Source organism: Spea bombifrons, chromosome 5 (assembly GCF_027358695.1).
Source record: "Spea bombifrons isolate aSpeBom1 chromosome 5, aSpeBom1.2.pri, whole genome shotgun sequence".
Taxonomy (NCBI): Eukaryota; Metazoa; Chordata; class Amphibia; order Anura; family Pelobatidae; genus Spea; species Spea bombifrons.
Window position 1 is genome coordinate 23722424 of NC_071091.1, and position 21282 is coordinate 23743705.

The window sequence follows — 21282 nt, forward strand, 5'->3', positions numbered from 1 at the left end:
AACCAATATTGGGACATATACACAAGCCCAGGCTGCTACAGTAATGCAAAAAAAAAACCCAAAACAAAACAAAAAAAAACCACACACTATAATATGACGGCAGTATTTAATTATCACAATCAATGCACTGCATTTAGGTGAGAAATACATTCATTATGACAGCCAAATACAAGTCATAGGAAGAGAAGATAAAGACGTGAAAGTCTATAGAGGAGCAATTAAGTGGGGCAGTCAAAATGGGTTATGGGTCTTTTGACAGGAGGTATCTTGTCAATCAATTGTATAATCTCATTTCGTTATGTCACATAAAACCCTTTCATGCCATCCTGGTGGTAAAAGGTTTCATAAGCAAATGGTTAATTAAGGGATGTACAGTACTGCTACACACAGTGCTCATTTTCCTAGTTTTTACTGATTCAATACATTTAAAAATAAGTAAATAAGGGATATTTGAAAACGTGTCCCATGCAAAATAGGAAAAAAGCATTGCTTAACAAGAATGCCAGATAAATATTTAAAATATTATAATGTAACATGTAAAATGTTTGCAATTTCTAAAGGAGTTTCTGCCCCCCTATGAGATCTTATGACATACTAACGACAGCAGGGAGACCTAGTGGCACACAAACCTGCTTACCAATATGTAGTGACCCCATTTCTTTTAATTCTAGTATCTTTCTCGAATTGGAATTCCACTATTAATATAGTTTTTGTCCTGGGGCAAACAAGTCACTAAGGAGTGCAGTCAAACATCCTATTTTATTCAGCTTTCTATCCGCTTCATTATATCAATTGTTAAATTGACAAAGATTAAAAAAAAAAAAAAAACCCAAAAAACAGGCCGTACAATATTACGTCTTTAGTAGATTATGATTTATACATGTCTTGTTTTAGATGATGAATTACTTTGCCAAAGATGTTCCCGTAAGTGAATTAATTAGTAATAAAAGATGATTATAATGGGTGTGTCAGTTACATATTTTAGTATCGTCTACAAGTCATAAGTGTATTTTGTTAATGGAACTGAATTCAAAGAATGGGAGGGCTATCCCATGACTTACCTTTGTGATAGTTTTATTATTGGATAATCTTGGTAGGCACTTCGGTTCCCAAATGTATATTGGTACAGAAATAAAATTGCATGTATAGTACCAAAAGATATTAGTTTATTTTTATATTCATCATTGCATACCAAAACCCCTTTCCAATAAACATGAACAAAGAAAAACTACTCAAGGACGGACAGAGGTCCAATCCCTTGGAACTTTGAGGGTTAAACATAATAGGTTACATCTGCTTCATCTGTGGAGGGAGCGGTAGTTTATAAAGCAGGGAAAACATGGATTCCTGCTTCGCATTAAAATCCCTGCTAGCATGTTAGGGATTTACAGTTTCTTATAAATCTATCGATCATCACAAAGGATCTTTCTGGTTGGTCGTATGGTAGAATATGGCCGCCTCCTCTCACAATTACCTGAAAGAAAATACAAAAATAAATTAGTAGCTATACATTTTAGAGGTTCTTAAGTTTACAAGTGAATACTAGGTCAAACCGCAGCAAAAAAAAAAAAAAAAAAGAGAATAAAAAAAGTTAAAAGATGGTTGATTTTCAGATATTCACCGGCAACATAATCAAAAAGGTACCTATGTTATTTTATATTATTTACTCTCTATGGCAACAAGCTATTAAAACCGACCACATACCATCATGGTCAGTCTTTAAACATTTGTAATACGCAAGTATAAAATATTTGATCCATACACGGCATTGTTCATACTGGCAATAAAAAGGTAACAGAGCGCTAAAGGTACAGCAGAAAGCAGTAAAGTGGTAAACATACTACACATATGTTGTAATAGAAGAAGTGAACAAAATCTTTGGTTTTGAGATGCAAGTTTGGCACAACAAGCCATTTAACCTCTTGAGCTTCTCCTCTAGAAACCTATATATTCTCCTGACCAGTCTCCAAGTCCTAGACATTCTAGGGACACACCACGACCACTTTTTGTCAATACTAATACAAGCAACCAAACACTGAACCCAAGCAAGCAATTCACACTGGCCCCAAACCTCAAAATTCTACAAACATTACTTTTTTTTATTCTTCTCCTTCATGCTACACAATCCAGTAAATCATTAAAATTATTCAGCAACACTTTGTGGTCCCACCACCGAACCACAGTGTGGAACGAAGCACTCATCAAGTCTGGTCAAAGGGTTAAGGGGTTATTAAAGATCAGTGAAATATGGCACCAATTGCTCAAACAGAGGGGTATTTCTCTTGAGGTCACAAATTTTGTTTTGAAACTATAGTAACATATACAGCTCCGACTCGCATATATATATATATAAATATATATAATGTGGGGAAGCACATTCGTTACATTCTAGCTCGCTTCCAAAAAGGTCTCTGAAGTGTAATAAAGACGTTTCAGCCATTCTCATGAAAGCTGAGATTTCCAGTCTTATGTTACAGTCTGCTTTTTAAATATCTCAGGATTAAACTAAACAATCATGCCAAAAATGTCTATCTTTTAATCTGCTTCACATTAAAACAAAGATGAACACGGCTGTTAAGTAATACTTAATTTTTTCAATGCAATGCTAATAATCATACAGAATTCCTTTGAAAAACATTTCCTAAAATAAATCAGGAAAAAGGCAAATTAAGATTCTGAAAATAAAAATAAAAATATATATATATATGATGTCATGTCCTGGTGCTCCGCTTTTTAAGGACATGCAGTGCCAGTGGAAGTAAATCTTATTTTAACCTAATTTTAACTATTAAATAGTGGTGCTACAGACAGCCTCATTGTCTCTGGTTATCCAGTAAACCTGTCAGTCAAATTGTCAGAGCTCTGTAAGGGGTGTGGTAAAAGGTGTGGGCAAGGCTGTGGGCGGGGCTACCAGCCTATTCCACCTGAAGAGCCACCTAACAAAAGCGCTGATCTCCATTGATGTTACAGCTCCCTATAATTGTCAAGGGAGATCGGAGGATCTCCCCATCCAGCCAATGACCCCAACTGCCTGCAAAAGCCCATCTTTTCAGTGATTTGGGAGGTATGAGCTACAGTTTCAACAATGACAGACTGGGGAAGCAAACTGGAAGAGTAGAGAAATAAAAGATTGTGGGACCTTGAGTCATTCACACTAGGAGTGGACTGAAAACCTTGATGCTTGGAGTTAAACATATAGAAACGGTATCTCCCTGGGAAATACTAGGAATAATTATAGACAACAGATCTGGCAACAGTGTGCAATACCAGTCAGCAGCTGAAAAGGCCAATAAAATATTGGCAAGTATAAAACTGGGTATTAACGGGAGGAGGGTATTATCTTTTTCTCTTTATAAGTCAATGGTAAGACCACACCTTGAACATTATAGAACGAGAAAACATGCAAGGAAGGGCCAGAAAATTAATAAGGGTATTGGGAGATCTTAATTATGAACAGAGACTGAAATAAGTTGCATTTTTATACACTACAGTAGAAAAATGACATCATAGAGGGGATATTATACCATTGCATACATATGCGCATGGCCAATGTAAAGAGTGGAAAAGTGAGGAGTGCATAGACAAACGAAGGAATTCTTTACAGTAAGAACAATAAAAGGTACAAAAAAAAAAGATTGATGTTAGTATACAAATTACTATATTAATAAATCATTTAAACCCCTTCCTAACGTAAATTTCCTAAAAATTACAAGAGAAGAGCACATACAGTGGAATACCATTCTTCCACATATTTAAAGAACGTGCACATGTTTTGTGAGCATTTCTTAATAGTGCCGTAAAGATGATAACAGGAGCTTGTTGCATTTAAACAGCTGTGCCCAGAGGCCGGGTTAATGCAAAACCATTCATGCCGCTGCTTTTTTTCTAATATACAAAAAAAAATTGCAAAGTATGAACAAACACATTGAGAGTCAACACCTGCTTGAAAATTAACAGCAATTATAATATTACATTAACACATAGCTGACGGGTCTCGGCTGTGATCTCCTTAAAGATCGGCACTTCACCGGCTGCAACACTGAAATCTCCACACGGACCTGAATATACGTAAACTCCTAAGCGGAGGGCGAGAAGGATTTACAAGACCATACGCAAAATAAGCAGGGTCAGATCGTACCTCCTTAAATACCAACTTATTCTTAATAAAGACAGTGAGGGTAACATATAAAAGATGCTGCGGATGCTTGATAGAGACACCTAGAAAATTAGGGCTTTTTCCATAATATGTATAAAACTTATTTATTTATTTTTTTTATACACTGGATGCCCCCTTTTTTACAGGCCAATTTATTTTTGGTCAACCATTTATGCTTTTGTATAATTGTCAAATTACGGAAAAATGTTCTACTTATACAAACTGAATAACATTTTTACAGCTTGCACGAATGGTTAAAACTTTTTTTTTTAATAAAACATGCTTTGGAATGAGCATTTAGTTTGTAGTTTACAGCAGATGTTTTAGCATAGACTCGATTGTTTATTCCGCAAACTCTCTCCACGGGCAATTCAATTGCTTTTCTTATTTACTTGCTAGATAATAAAAATGACTGCTCTGAAAAGTCAATTGAAACTGTCACACAAAGCATCAGAGGACTTGTCCGTATAAACAGAAAATATAACATTCAGACATACCAAGGAGTAGTTATAAAGACAATGGAGGATATGTATGTATGGGTGTAAGTATGTGTGTATGTATGCAAGTAGGAAATTCAAAACTGTCAACATTGCAGCTGTCCAAACTGGGATATCTGTTGGGGAGGGGGGCCAGAGGTGGGAAGGGCCACAGTAGGGCCGGACTGGAGATGACAGGGCTGACCTGACATAAGTGCAGCAGATGGCTGGATATGCACATCTGTATGCTCATGTAGTGTACAACCGGACATACCGTATATCCAGCCAGCGGCCCATTGTGCCACAAGTCAATTTTGCAGTTCTTTGGGCTGGACAGAGAAGATCACAATCTACCAATTTGCCCTCTATCCCTATTGCCTGTAAGAGTGGGACAGTAGGGTGGCTCGGCATGGCTGTCCATGTATGGAAATGCATATCAAACAGTTGAAGCCATTTAATAACCATAATATTGGAAACCTTCCTTGTATTTTCTTTTTTCAGACCAATTAATCTTAACACAGCATAACATTTACACAATTTAGTCATTCCTAGAGTACAAATGAAAACAAAAAACAGTCATAGAAAGGAAAAATGGTGAAGGAATTTAAAGGATTTAATGGGAGGGCTACTGACGGTTACAGAGCCTTTATATCATTCTCAGCAGTAGATTAAACACAGCACTTCCTAAGATTACAACACATCCTTTTATAAATAAACATAATTATATATATATATATATATATATATATATATATATATACACACACACACAGATCACATGCCTCCCAGGTTACAGGCCAGCGTGGGTTTGCCAGTTGTACACATGCAAACTAAATTACACAAAGGGATAGCCGACTGGTTACACTGTCCACACGTCACAGATGTGCAGTTATTTTCTATGGCGTCCTACTGAAGAACGATCCCAAACAGGAACGCAAGAGCAGAACAAACTGGAACGGTTCCACTGAACATATGACAGGAGCCCAGAAGATGACCAGCTAGAGGCATATGTTCGTTCCTCTGTGCGTCTAAGTGATGTCACATGTGTCTAGAACATCCATTCATGGGCTCCACAGGTTTTACAGTACATTCAGAGCGGGTCTCCTACCTATGATTGGAACACAGTCCCTTTCCGAGCATACTTCCACCTATCGTTGAGGATGATCAGAAGGCTAGAGAGACATGGTGATGAACCCAACCCAGTGTGTGCCACATTAAAACACACACACAAAATATATAAAAGTGTAGTAAGTAAAAGGAAAGTGAATTCTCATGTAAGCAGACCCTAAGCATATGAGTATGGTGTGTGTGTGTGTGTGTTTTTTTTTTAAACATTGCTTGCTATTTCAGTCCTAAAAATATTGTACTATATGTATAAATGTGGTATTGAGCTCTGCTTGTATTGAGAAGGAAAAACAAACAAAAAGATGCAAAGCTATCCTAGGTTAAACTTTTTATCAATATTAAACACAAAATTGACCTTTATTGCGATTGACACATATGGAAAACTCAGACTTTTTAACACCTCAACTTAAACAGCCAGCACTGATGGCAATCAGCATCTTGCAAGACTTTTATGAGCAGTCAGCCTATAAAACAGCAAATACAAAGGTTAGCTTGACTGTAAGCAAGCAGATGTGCACCAATGACCTATTCATTCTCTCGCTAGCATTGTCTAACAAAGGAAGAAGTAACATCTGCCAGCAAAATGTACTGATCTCACACAAGCATCTCATTTCCAACAAACAACAAAGGTAAACTCCAACTCTGGAGCCAAGACCTATTAACCGTGACCCATATTTCCTGCCTGACCTGTGAAAGAGGGGGTCTGAAGACTAAAAGCACAAGAGTATGCCTCAACTTGCAACCTAATAAATGTCGGCTTTTTTGGCAGGGCTGATAAACTGGGCAGAACTGAACGTTTAATATTCTGCCTAATTTCATTTCAAATTAGAGGCAATATTATCCACTCACAACTTGAAATAAAAATGTTCTTCGTTGCTGTAGAGCCCAAAGATGCTGAGGGTGATAGTTGTACTGCTGGCCTCTCTCTCTGTTAATAAGATAATGGAAGAATGTGACTTGCCCTGTGGCACAATATGCAGACACATGTTAACAATATGGATGAAAGCCAATGCACTGCAAAAGGCATTTGTGCTTATTTTATTTAAAATATCCGTAGCAATCGCTCTAAAGACACTGTACGGTTAGGACAATGGAAACATTTTATGTAGTCAATATGCATATACTCAGAAAATGTGCAAAGCGCATGCTACAGTAAGAGTCAAAGTGTTTGAAGACTTCTACATTATGGTCAATCTAGTGGCTGCGCGGTATTAACATTGTGTTAGGAGCCTCTCCGGTCAATGCTGAAAGAAGAGAGTCTTCTCGGGTGGCACCGAGTGGCTCTGTGTAGGCAGCCATATGCAGTGGCTAATTAAGCCACCAGTGTAAACTATAATACACATCATAAAGTGTTGGCTTATAAAATGACCAATGTCTACAAAAAGGATGATATATAACGAGCACAGATTAAGATGGCCTCAAAAGAGTAGACAACTGGGACAGAACAAAGGAAGGTTATAGAGCGGCTCGTGTACAGCCCTGAACGCAATAAGGCGAGCGTCTCCAGTGATTGGAGTCTTTCCAGTCTCCAGCATATTATACGCTGCCTCTTTTTCCATTTTCACATATTCTGAATTAGTAATTACCCACAAAATGGTCCAAGTAGGTCCAACAGAAAGACATTAAATAGGGACTAAGCCTAAACTAAAGCAAGAAACCCAAACTCTGTGACCACTAATCCAGTGACAAACAACCACAGATTGGCGTTTGTAAACACTCAACTAATACCTCAATGCATTCCACATAACGACGTATATAACGAGCTAACGGTTGTGGTATCAGTTCTTGCTCCCCATACGACCATATAAACACCACCAACATAAAAAAAAAATCAAATTCTAAATCTAATATTTATTTGTTTGCATCACTTAAAACAAGAACTTCCTCACATATGGATCCATTTAACACACATTACTCTATTTCTATCTTCTATCATAGCGTCGTACAACACTACAGGCTATGACAGCACGTTATAAAAATTACAAAAATTGTGGTTAGTTATGGAAAACAGTTCAGGAGAACATGTTTTGGGGCTCAGTATCCAAGGCATGCAAACATGCCCTCAAAAATTCTCACTACTGTAATTAGTCCATTTGCTTTGACCTTTGGCTTAATCAGCATTATTCTGCCAGGAACGTATTACTCTCTCGGGGATCCAAATAAATCCTCCATTCTCCTCGTACAATACAAACATGTTGTTGCTTTATACCAAGTTATCCGGAGTTTTTACACACAGCACGTCTCCCAACTGTCCTGTTTTGTGTGGGGCAGTCCCAAATGTTCGCCACTCTGTCACTGTCCTGCGGCACAGAGGCAGAGCTTGGTGGGACAGCGGGGTGCTAGACAGCAATCCCCATTTCATTTTTCAGCATCTGGGACACCAGAGAATGCATACTGTATTAGGTAAATACAAGAGAAGTTGTGTTTTGTAGAAATGTAGGGAAAACTCAGTAGGAGGCCGAAGTGCTGGGAACTACATATGTTGTTCATTATGACTTAAAAAAAAAGTCATCTGAGTGGAGTGCTTTCCTTTCCGTTTCACTGCTATCCTCGGAGAATCGTCTTGCTATTTATCTATACTACATATACCTGATAACGCATACAAGGGCCCCATAGTGATGAGTAATGTTAGGAGAGTGAACCAACAAAACGCTTCTTGGTTTACAAATGGCAGACATGTCACAGCTTCTTAAACCTGAAAAGGCATCTAATGTAGTTGTCTGTAGCTAGATTTAGTAATATGGCTGTACATACAGTATAAGACATACACAGCAAACCTTTACAGTGAGGCAGCACAGACCACATCGAGGCACACGGTACAGCTCCTGAAATATTGGCAACCAAAAACAGCTTATATTCTCAAAGCTGCAGGTAAATCGGCTGCATTAAAAAACGTTCAAGGACGTTCCCCATAACGTTCCCCTCTTTGTCGGGCATTCTACATCTAAAACAATACTGTTACTGCGCCAGAGCTATTGGCGGTAACCAACCAATCTCAATAATGTCCCGTGTGTGTGTACTATGGTGTCGGGCACGGCGACCTCGAAAACAGACATATGTATAAGTATTGTCAGAGCAGGCCTTGGTACATGCATTGGCATTCACGACCTCGGCACTTTTACACATTAGATCTATAGACGTTTCAAAGGAATCGTAAGTGCATTCTGTGTCATTGCTGTGATACCCGACCCAACGAACATGCGATTAAACATTGGGTATTTACAAAAAATATACATTAAGCTATTTTCCTCAAATACCCTCTCATAGTTTTTTTTACTAGTCGTGCTACGGAACACAGCATTAAATGATATAAACAGAAAACCTAAACATGAGCGATGCAGCCGTTCATTGTTTTAGTGTAGAATGTCGCCTTTTCTATTTTTTTGACCACAGTAATTTGCTGCGTCTGATTAATACATCATGCATATCAACAAGGCAAGGAGGAAGAGATTTCCTTTCACACAATCGATTTTCCACCCATGACGAGCTGAACTTATTAACAGCAATGTTCCTCAGACAGAGGAGATATTTCAGAGAGAGCTACAGGCAGGGGCGTTCGACTCCAAGCATCAAGGGTTAAAAACCCACCAGAACAGTGATCACCAAAGGCATATTTGCCAGTATTTCCAAGTTAACCACCTCATTCCAGATTCACTTTGTTAAAGATGATGTTCCACTTGGACTTTGAATATTTATTTCCGAACACTTTATAGAAGCCTTTTCTATTTTCACATCTGTAAATGCTTTTTGTCACGTGACAATCAAATATTTCTGGCGACACTTCAAAATGATGATGATGGTGGTTATAATTAAAGAACTATTTTACGTAAATAATAAAGTATAACAAAAACTGGCTAAATAAAAACCATTTATTTTACTAGCCGCCTTCTGTCCCTTCCACCTATGAGAAGAAGCATTTTATTCAGCTGCTCAGGTCAGAGATGGTGGAGATCCAGGTAATGGATTCAGATAAAGTGCTCTTTGAAATGCAAATATTCGGCTTCCTTTTCAACAAAGGGAGATAAAGGTCCATACAAGACAATCTGATCAAATCAGCCCTCATCAGGAACTGTAAAGAAAGATTTTAACAGCAGTTCCTATCTATTCAGCCCATCAACTCTGCTGTAAAAACATCAACACTTATTCCGCTTCTTGTCTTATCTTAGCACTTATCAGAAACAGAGGGGCTGCCCTGTTGCTGCAACTGCCCTCCTCCATGGTGCGCTGTTTGAAGCAGTCAATCACTGGCCGGATAATTATCCAATTAAAAATCAATGGAAGCACTTTTCACACATGCGCAAAGGGGTCTTTGATACCCCAGTGGCCATCACTGGGGTATCATGTGCAGAGAGGCGTTTGGCCTGCAGGGCATTTCGCTGGAGGGTGTGGAAAAGGGCAATGCAAACGAGAGGATTCAGAAGACTCCCCCCCCCGTATTGGGAAAACAGAACACATAAAAATGTAAAGGGACCCACAGCTATCATACGCATTGTAGTGCATGTAATGGCTGGAGTGTCCCTTTACGCTTGTTCCATGCATGTTTAATCCCCTCACTGTATAATTACAGCATCAACGTTCTACTTATTCACACCACCCTCTGAATGGAGTAAAAAGCATAGATAAGCAGAGGCCTTTGGCTATACTGTAAGCCGGAGCTGGGCCAGAGTATAACAAATCTTCAATGCCTCAACCCCTCACATGCTCTGAAGAGACCCCTTATCTGCCTATGGTAAAGCACCGCTGCCCTCTGCGATTTCCCTATTTCAACAATTTTTTCGCTACTGTTATATTTTTTTACTACATTAATTCTTCACTTGTAAGTAAGGCAAGTACTAAGATATGTTGATTATTATGTATTTTCTCACACCTCTTAGATCACATTGATGTTAGCAGTATGTATTCTTTTGGGATTCACACAAAGCTACTGTGGAAATTGGCTGGACTGTAAAGCTATTCGGTAGGACAGTGGATTACCAGCCATGCCAGTTGAGGTAGTGAATGACTCCAGCTTTTAAGGAAACTCTGAAGCTAATAACTATCAATAATGTTAAAAAACCCTAAAAAAGCGTACATGTAGAAGTACAAAGTATCAATTTAAAGAAGCTTAATTATTAGCAAATTGAGACATTAAAGGATTTAACTCTGGCTTCCATTACTCTTAGAATTTGCACCTTCCAATTGAGGTAAACAGATTTATTCACTCACTGGATTTTTTTTTGTCCCCACAATATCTTCATTTAGTAAATTCAAAATTAATTCACAGAATGCAGAGTAATATTCTTAAGATTCATTGCCAAATATATTTTTACTTACTTTTTTCCCCCTTCAGTATTTAGTAAAACTTTTACCTATATTGTTCTGTAAGACATACTACATAAAATCAAAATCAATAAATGAAATGGACACCCAGATTTTGGTAGGCAACCGCCCCGCATTAACCAAAAGTCTGAACGTGAAATACTTTGAAGATGATTGAAAGCAGGTTTGCCCTGTGATACATGCAGCGTACAAATTAATCAGTAACCTCTTTGGAACAGAAAATAAATTACCCCAGGAAGTAGAACAGACAGAATCTTATAAAAGTAACACTTACTTAGTCTTTTTAGTTAGGAATCCCTAAAAGCTGGAGCCACAAAAAGAAAATCATCTGGAGGGCAACAGGTAGACTGCAGTTGAGAAGGCAACTCCTACGATTCTACAAGTTCGCCTGTAGGACTTGATGAATTAACCATTCATGAGCTACACTATGATACAGTACCCCCGTCAGGGAATGAGAGCTTAACTGCACTATAGCACATCAGTACTAGTTCGTTCAGGCAAGCAGGTATGTGCATTTGGTAGGACATACGGTGATTAAACAGACTTCCAATCCGAGAGGAACACAATGGTGAGGACTAGGGAATGGAACAAGCAGGATCTGAAGAACTCCAATGACTGTGTGTAGCCATGGAGCCAACTCAATCATAACAATGGCAGCTCCCCTGGTCTGATACAATGCAAGATAATTGTGGCCATTAGCTCTACAACTGCTGTGTCCCAATTACTTCCACTGATCAGCACATGTTTTCGCCCTTAACCATTTTGATTGATTTTTTTTTGTTTATTTTTTTTTTTTTTTTTTTTTTAGGACCAACGGGGCAAGTTTGTGGAAAATTGGCCAAGAAAAAAAGGGTTTGGTATAAATCAGTGACAGGGTTATGTGTATAACTAATAAAATACTGCATGTTCATATGAACCAGATGCCAGTTTTAAGTATCTTGTCTTAATAACTTAAAAACACTTCTTCTACAGATCCAAAACAAGCAGGGGTTTATGACAGTTTGAATACGAAACACATTTCAGACATAAGATAAAGTGCACGGTGAAAAATGAAGGCCATATTTAAGGTTATCGCCATATCTTGGGCTCTGATGATTGCCGTTTTCAGATCGGCTTTGTTTTGATTCTGCTGTCTAACCATCTATATGTTAAAATGTGGCAATAATTCAAAAGGAGAATTTTTTTCCAACTTCCAGGGATTAATAGAGAAATTTTGCTTTACTGCGTGGATCAAGTCCTTCTGCCGTGTGGCCTATATGACAGTGTCAGGTCGAACAATAACTTACTAAATGTCTGGCTTTCTCCTAACTTCACCAGTTAGATATGCAGGCATCCTGAGAACACATGTAAGTGTTCAGTTACCTGTTGTAGCAAGGGGATGGTTAGTCTCTATGCATAAAGTGTGTTTCTTTTTTTTTTTTTTTTTTTTTTTTTTTTTTTTAAAACTGCTTTATTTTTTTTTTTTTTTCTTTTCTTTTATTTTATTTTATTATACAAAAATAAAGAAGACGACATAGACCTTCACAGAGAAACAACCTCTGTGTTGGACAATAGAAAATAGACGATAATATATATTGACTGTCAGGGTCCCAAGCTGAATGAGGATATACATTTGTAAAAAAAGGAAAGCAATCAGTTGATCTACCCCCAATCGGCTATGTAACCAACAGACCACAAAGAAAGCAATACAAGCATACAAACAAACAATACAAAAAAAAAAAAAAAAAAAAAAAAAAAAAAAAAAAAAAAAAAAAAGTAATAATAATTAAACGCACTATTAATCGAGATGGAGCTGGGGCGAAGGCAAGAAGTATCCAGACTTCAGGGGGACTACTAAACCAGTTGAGAGCGTGATCTAATGATATTTTGTAGGCATGTGTCCCAATAACAAAATTTTTTTAAAGATATATGAAGAGTTCGGGAAATCTCCCTTTCCATAGTAATTTGATACAGCAATTGTTTCTCAAAATGAGACCAAACAAAATGTCTAGCTTGTTTCCATTCTCTGGCGATACATCTCTTGGCTGCCAAGCATGTGTGAATCATTAGATTTAACTGAGTCGGAGACATTGGGGGCCAACCTTGGTGTAATATAAGAGATAAAGGTGAGTTCGGCAGATTTATATCGCCAACGGTTTTCAAAAAAACTAAAATGTCTGTCCAAAATTTAAACACTATTGGGCAGGACCACCATATATGTAGGTAGGTTCCCTCGCCCTGCCCACAACGCCAACAGATATTAGAACACGTAGTAAACATATGGGCAATTTTAGTGGGGACTCTATACCATTTGTTAACGACTTTGTAATGAGTCTCTAACAGTGAAAGATCATGGACTCTCGGAAAGAGTTGTTTGTACATATTTAACCAATGGTCTGTTGGAATTGTGATGTTTAAATCTTTTTCCCATCTTTCTTTTACCAGAATAGTAGGTAAGTCTCCCTCAATTACTCTCATCAGTTCTATACATTTTGATAATTTTATAGGTTGGGTAAGACTAAAAATAGATGCAATTCTCTTATGGGTTTCATTCTGTGTGCAAACTACGTGTTTTTTAATACAATGTTTGATCCTTAGGTAATTAAATATGGATGGAGAAAAAGGATTCAGTTTTTCTACAAGATCTGGGAAAGGAATCAATTCTCCCTGTATCATAATTTCAGATATTGATTGTATACCAGCCTCTGTCCATTGAGCAAGAGAGATGTTATCAATTGTTTTTTCTAGCACGTCTATGCTTAATGAGTCTATCAATTTTCCTTTAATACCTAATCTTTTTTTAATACGTAGCCACTCTGGAATGATTGCCTCTAGGACCATATTTTTCCCTTGGATTTGGATTAGTGTGTCTCTATCCTTTATAGACCATACTAATTTGTTAAGATGGGTGTTTCCCAAAGCATTTTGTTCTATTATATACCATCTCTCTTTTTTAATATTCTGTTGATATATTTTAGATATATGTAACAAAATGCTTGCATCGTATAGCTGTTGAATCAAAGGGAATCCCATTCCCCCATTTTTGGGTTTAGCACCCAGTAGTTTAGAATTTATCCTAGGAATTTTCCCTTTCCAAACAAAATTTATAAAAGAAGTATGAATTATTTCCAACCAATTCTTTGGGATCTTTACAGGAAGCGTCCGGAACAAATAAGTCCATTTCGGAATTAAGTAAGCTTTTAACGCGTTAATCCTTCCCCACCAAGAGAGATCTGTTTTTCGCCATTCTCTAATCAATTCAGTAGAGGTTTTTAACATGCGTAAGTAATTTTTAGCAACTAGGTCTTCCAATTTATCTGGAATGCAGATCCCTAAATACTCAAACTCACTCGCCTTTGTATGCAGTGAATAATTCATTGAAAGTCTGTGAGCTTGATGGGGTTTCATATTTTTAACTTGCGCGATAGACTTATTCATATTTAACTTATAGTTCGAGACCTTACTGTATTTTTCTATTTCGGAAAGAAAGATGGGAAGTGAAGACAATGGATCAGATAAAAAAATAATCACATCGTCCGCATAAAGAAGAAGTTTGTATATGTTATTACCTATATCAATGCCCTTGATTTTATAGTTATTTCTTATCTGGATAGCAAGGGGCTCAAGAGACAAGATGTATAAAATAGGAGATAACGGACACCCCTGACGGGTGCCATTTTTAAGATCGAACCAATCCGAACAGAGGCCGGCGCCAACTACCCGGGCACTGGGATTCGAGTATAAAGCATTAATGGCTGTATACATCCAACCAGAAAGACCAAAATGTTTTAAAGTTGCTTTAAGGTACCCCCAACTGACCCTGTCAAATGCTTTCTCTGCATCTAATGACAGGGACAGAAGGGGGCACTTCTGCTTTTCTACATAGTCCAATATATCCACTAGACATCTAATGTTATTTGCCGCATCTCTACCAGACACAAAGCCGACCTGGTCCGGATGGATCAGAGTCTGCAAGATAGGTTTTAATCGTTCCGCAAGTAGCGACGAAAATAACTTTGTATCAACGTTTATTAATGATATAGGGCGGTAATTTTTTATGTCTTCAGAATTTTTATCTTTTTTTAATATTGGTAGGATATTGGCCTGTAGAAATTCTTTTGGACAATAGCCTATGGTCGTGATTTCATGAAACATATCTAACATTCGATCAATAATATCTTTTTTAAAGGTCTTATAGAACAAGTTTGTGAATCCATCTGGCCCAGGTGTTTTAGCTCTTTGTAGTTTATCAATCACTACACTTAGTTCTTCCCTTTGCAACGGCCTATGTAATGTTTCTCTCTGTTCTTGGTTTAAAGCTGGAAAATTTATCGATTTTAAATATGTCTCTACCTCTGCCTCATTAGTTTCTGATGGTATATTATATATTTTTTATTTTTATTTTTTTTCTTTTTCTCTTATTTCCTTCTTTCTTCACTGCTAACTACTAGTATCAGTTCGCACAATAAATATATCAAATAATGTCATCAGTATAGATTTTTTTACACACAAATACTTTAGGAAGTAGAATACTACCGGATAACATATTCAGTTTGCACAATTATCTTTCTCACTACTAATAATTCTTTTCTACTTTAATTAACAGACTTAATATAGATTTTACGTATAATTTAGACACTATTGCACTTTACTAAAGAACTGTTGCACATAGTACTCGCTATGACTCCTTTTATAATATCGATTTAAATTTTTTATGCATACTGGCTAATTTTTAAAAGGGTCTGGGTATTCGTAAATCTGTCATCATGTTTTGATGAATCTTCACCTTATTGCATCCTTATTAAGACAGGATTCTAATTGAGACGTACTCTATAGATAAGATCTTTTTATACTATATTTGAATGCTCTATACATGTATATATTGAATGTATTGTGATCAAGGATGTAATTTCCGAAAAGACCTGGGAGCTAAGTAGAAATAATTAAGGGAGGAAAATTTAATTTAATTTTTATGTTACTATTGTTAATTGGTGTATAGTTTACACCTAATACACAACTACGATATATCATCTCTATACAGTGCCTTCTCTACATAATGATGCTACTGAGACTGAGGAAGTAAATTTATAATAGAAATGAGCAAGTATAAAGGGAAAGGAAAAAGGGCAAAAGGAAGAAATACTATGTAACTGTTTTTTTTTTTTTTTTTTTTTTTTTTTTTTTTCTTGTTACAATATATGACTCATTCACCGGTCTCAAGGCTTTCCATTATTTCTAACTAGGTTTCCCATCTCTTCTCCTCCTTTCGGTTCTTTTGAACCTAAGTATGTATCTTGATAATTTGGTTATTACTGAGATGCATTTGTTTAGTTTATTTATGTTATGTCGCACTTTCGGGTGCATTCTTGTTTTGTTTTTTTGCTCCTGTGATGGAGTATATTTGTTGAGTCTTCCTTTTCAATATGTTTATGTATGTTTTAATATGATTTGTATTTCTGTTAAGGTTTTTTACGGTTTGAGAGATGGAGCTGGGGCTTTAGGCGGAAAAACAGAGGGGCTATATAAATTTTGCAGGTGGGCTAGGGCCGTTGGGATAGACCAGAAAAGTTATTTTTTCTATTTTTATTTAAATGGGTCTTAAATGTGTTTCGGTCAACACCCAAGGTCTAAACTCGCCTGAAAAACGTAGTAGAGTTTATGCGTGTCTAAAGAAAGAAAGGATTGATGTAATGTTTTTTCAAGAAACGCACTGGAGGATTATTGACAAATTAAGATGGGGGGGAAGATCCTTTCCTTATACCTTTCATGCTTCATTGCAAGATAAAAAAAAAAGAGGGGTAGCGATTTCCTTTTCAAATAACATTAACATAGAAACATCATATATAGAAGAGGATGTAAATGCTTGCTACCTGATATGGGTTGGTACATTAAACAATATAAAATATACACTAGTTAATATTTATTTTCCTAATAAGGAGCCCCTTACACATCTTAAAATTATTTTGGATAAAGTTGAACAAATAAAAACAGGGATTCTTATTATCGCAGGAGATTTTAACTGTATATTAGATGTATCAATGGATAAAGAAATTGGTAAGCATAAACAAATTAATAAAAATTTAAAAAAGAGATCTAATTCCTTTCGTAACATTATAGATAAAGCCAACCTTTATGACTTATGGAGAGTTAAGCACCCTTCTTTAAGAGATTATTCTCATTATTCAAATGTACATAAGACATTCTCTAGAATTGACATGGTCTTTGGTGACCTTAGAGCAATTAACCAAGTTGAACGGATACTATTGAGGGAGAACATCTGGTCTGATCATAGTTTAATTTTTTTCGATCTTAAAGATATTTGGGGTCCAACTTCGTGTACAACATGGCGGTTGGATGATTCGCTCTTGCTTTCAGCAAAAAATAGAGAAATTATTTCCAATATGACAAAAAGATTTTTTCAAGAAAATAAGGCAGGTCAAACATCCCAAGGGATACGCTGGTGTACATATAAGGCGGTTGCCCGGGGTTTCTTTATTAAGATTAAAAAAAATATGTTAGCAAAACGGGAGAGCTCGTTAAATGAGCTATATGTGTCCTATTATAATCTGATGAAAGATCTTAAATCGGACCCCACACAAACTTGTATAAAAGATATTGTAAGTCTTAAAGACAAAATTAACCAGAAAGAACTGGAAAAGACCAGATACTGTATGGAAAAATTAAAATTAAAATTTTATCATAAAAGTAATAGACCGGATAAATTAATGACAAATCTACTTAAAAAACAAAGGGCCAAAGAAAGAATTACGAAGATTGTAACACAAGGTAATATACGAATGTCCCCTGAAGATGTTGCAGAGGGGTTCAGATTATATTATAATTCGTTATATAATATACCATCAGAAACTAATGAGGCATAAAGTGTGTTTCAATTATTAAATATCAAACAAAACATTATTCTGCTGGCCCCAGAGCAAAGGGGCCCATTCAAATGGTTGGCCTTACTTTATGGTGGTCCTGTATTGGTACACAATTGTGTACCACAATGTGTTTTGATATAGGACTTGCCGTCAGCCCCATCATCCTTCTCTACGCCTTGAAATCTTCCACGTACCTGAAAAAACTCCCCAACAGAGCGTACGTATCCAGCCACCTCTCTGTCAGAGGGCCTTATCTTCCAGTATCTGCGATCAGACTTCTTGTACTCTTCCACTCTGGACCATGGCACAGTAGGGATGAATCGTTCAGTAAGAGGGGCAGCCACTATGACATCAAGCTGGCCACTGTATAGGAGAACCTGAATATTGAAAGGGGAAAGAAACATTTTGTTTGTTGCATTAGTTAGTTGGGGAAAATGCAATGATCTTCCTAAACACCACGTGTGGACTACAGAAGTTTATATATTTGATCATGTACGTGGCACTTGTGATAAAAGCACAGGAAGACTTCCCAGCATACTATGAGTCTTGCATGTAATACCCCAGAAAATTAGATTTAATTGAATACACTGGATTTCAGCATCTAATACATATCGTAAATCACAATACTTTTAGGGCAAAAGAACATTCAAAGCAGGACACCGGACAAGCTACGTTTTATGTTAACAAGTACATGAGACACGGGGGTGTAGCTGCACTTTGGCCCTTTGTTTACATGCCCTATTACCACCTATGTCAAACCAATTTACACGTATGTCTTGCTTGCTGATTATTTTGCTTTCTAAAGTGATTAAGAGCTTTTTTTCAAGCATTAACGAAGCAAAATACTCATGGATGTTCCATTAAACAGACATATAAAGGGGAAGGAGTGGATTATAGGATTTGAAATCCAATGTTCTTTGTCTTAATAGATTCACAAACTGGTCAAAATCCCACCGGCTGGAAATCATGTTCGAACAGGGAAGAACGACAGCCTCCAACCCATTAATGAACGCCAGCATCCCTGAATCTGAATTATAAATCTAGGTTATTGTGGTCATTTGTGGTGATTTATCTGTTGGGCAGATATGAATGGCTGGATAAGTATACATCACAATTTGAAAGCATGGCTTTTACCCAAGAAACCACATGTTCATATTTCAGTACGTATTCCATAACACATCTGTAAAAACTGCAGTTTCTGAAACAATGTTATAACTGTATTAAAGAGTCTTGTCTCAAAATACATTATAAAAAAAAGATACTGCAGATGTTATAGTATTTGCAACAATGTGGTTATCATTACTGTATACATTTATCATGTCCTTTTCCTACACAACTAGATCCATCAACTAGAGTTATCACACTCAGGAAACAAAGAGTGCGATGTCTGTGGTAACCATTAGAAATAACAGAACAAGAAGTGGTAATTTGATCAAGTGGATGTGAATCATCTAATTTTCCCCTCTGAATACTTCCCTCCCATAGAAAACTTCACGTGGAGAGACTCCCTGACAATTGTCCCAGATATGGCATTACATACAGAATATAATATATATATATATATATATATATATATATATATATATATTATATATACATACACACACACATACAGTTTGTCATTCAATTCCCTGCCTAAACTCAAATATGGAGGTAACAAGGTAGTGTGTTATAGATACGAAAGCTTTACAATCAATAGAAAACCACTTTATTTAATGAGCACAGACTTAAATATAAATTTTTTGCAGGGCATTTCAATATGTACATCAAATACCTCATCTAGAAATGTTTAGACGCATTAACATTTTTAATGAATCATAGATAGCTGAAACATCCAGTAGTATACCATAAAGAAGAAGCCAAAACACTACCCCGAATAAGGAGTAACTCATTTATCACACCACGCTCACAGTCACTTCCAAAGAGGGTATATGGTGGGAGACACCCAACGGCAGGAGACCACCTAGGAGAGGTAAACTAGTAGAAGGTGGAAGGAGGGGGTTAATAATTTCCCAAAGAAGAGGATTGTGAGTTAAGGCATTCCAATGCATAGGACAGCCTTTCAGAGGTCTTGTATACAAGCATGAAAGGTCCAAATTAAAACAGATGCCAGAAGACGATCATCAGGGATGGTGTAGTTGGATATAAGATGTAGGTAGGTAAACATTTTGAAGAGCAGTGTAGGTGAGAGTCTGGATTTCAAATTAAATCCTGAAACATACAGTCAGCCAGTGTAGAGAGTAAGAGCGGGGAGATATTTAAGTAGAGCAGTGGATGGGTAAGGAAGATACACCTGCCAGCAGCGTTCATGAATAATTGTAGGAGGGAGACCAGCTAAGACCTAACAAGCAGTGACGATGGCAGCTGAAGAGCTTTATTTCCATCTTGTGCTATAAAGAGACACAACGGCAAATATTTTAAGATGTAGGGAGTAGTTTCTAGAAAGATTACTGTAAGAGATGAATGAGAGATCAGAGACAACTGACTTTGATGCAGTGAGCATGTGGGACAGAGATAGGTGTTTTGGTTGCACTGCTGACATTGAAGGACATCAGAAAATTTTAAATGTTGGAAGAAAAAATATAAAAACTTTAGTTGTGGAGAGATTGAGTTTTAGTAATCAAAGTTAGGGACAGAGTCAAAAAGGGGGCTTGGGGGGGGGTTAGAAGGGAAAAGTAGACACTGTACAACCAGAGAAGTAGAACGAGAACAAAATTGGACAATCACACTCCTATCATACCCAGGGAACCAGTAAATGCTGGAACCTAGGCATGATGTGACTGTTATTGCTGTTAGCAATCACACTCCTTTCATGCCAAGTCAGCCAGTACATGCTGAAACCTGGCTAGCTGCCCCCCCCTTGTGTATTGATGCTGCCAGCAGTATGGGGTCTGCACATCACTTACAGCAACTCTGTACCATGCCCCCCCACTTACACATCCATGCTTTCACACAACTCATTCATTCATATACTCATTCATTCACAGATTCAGTCCCTCAATCACGTATACTCATTCACACAATATATATAGTCGAGGATGATTGCATTGATTTGTGTATTTTAAGATCTGTGCTAATAAGGAGCTTCAAAGTGTTTACATGAAGAGAACCCAAAAACATGTAGCTTAGGGGTACAGCTAGCCCTTTCAAAAGGTTAAAGGGTTAGACAGAATTGTTCGGGACCAGGGCAGGGAACTCACTCATGTCGGCCTGTCTTGATGCATAACAAAAGGTAGAGAGAATAAAAGTTTTATGACAACAAACCTCCCATTTTACTGAATAAACCTGTGATTATGTGCAAACACAGACATTTGTCATACTACCCTTTGGCTGCCTTTGTGGTTGT

The 21282-nt window shown here is 37.1% G+C and overlaps 1 protein-coding gene across 1 annotated transcript in view; it reads right to left on the reverse strand.

Moving 5' to 3' along the window:
• Positions 1-1144: 1144 nt before the first annotated feature.
• The window catches only part of CPVL (carboxypeptidase vitellogenic like), a 47624-nt gene continuing 27486 nt past the window's right edge, over positions 1145-21282 (reverse strand). The window contains exons 12-13 of the mRNA XM_053467181.1: positions 18131-18313; positions 1145-1474 (exon numbers count right to left, since the gene is read on the reverse strand). Of these exons, the coding sequence (XP_053323156.1) occupies positions 1370-1474; positions 18131-18313 (288 nt within the window). The 3' untranslated portion in view covers positions 1145-1369. The remainder of the gene's footprint in view (positions 1475-18130; positions 18314-21282) is intronic.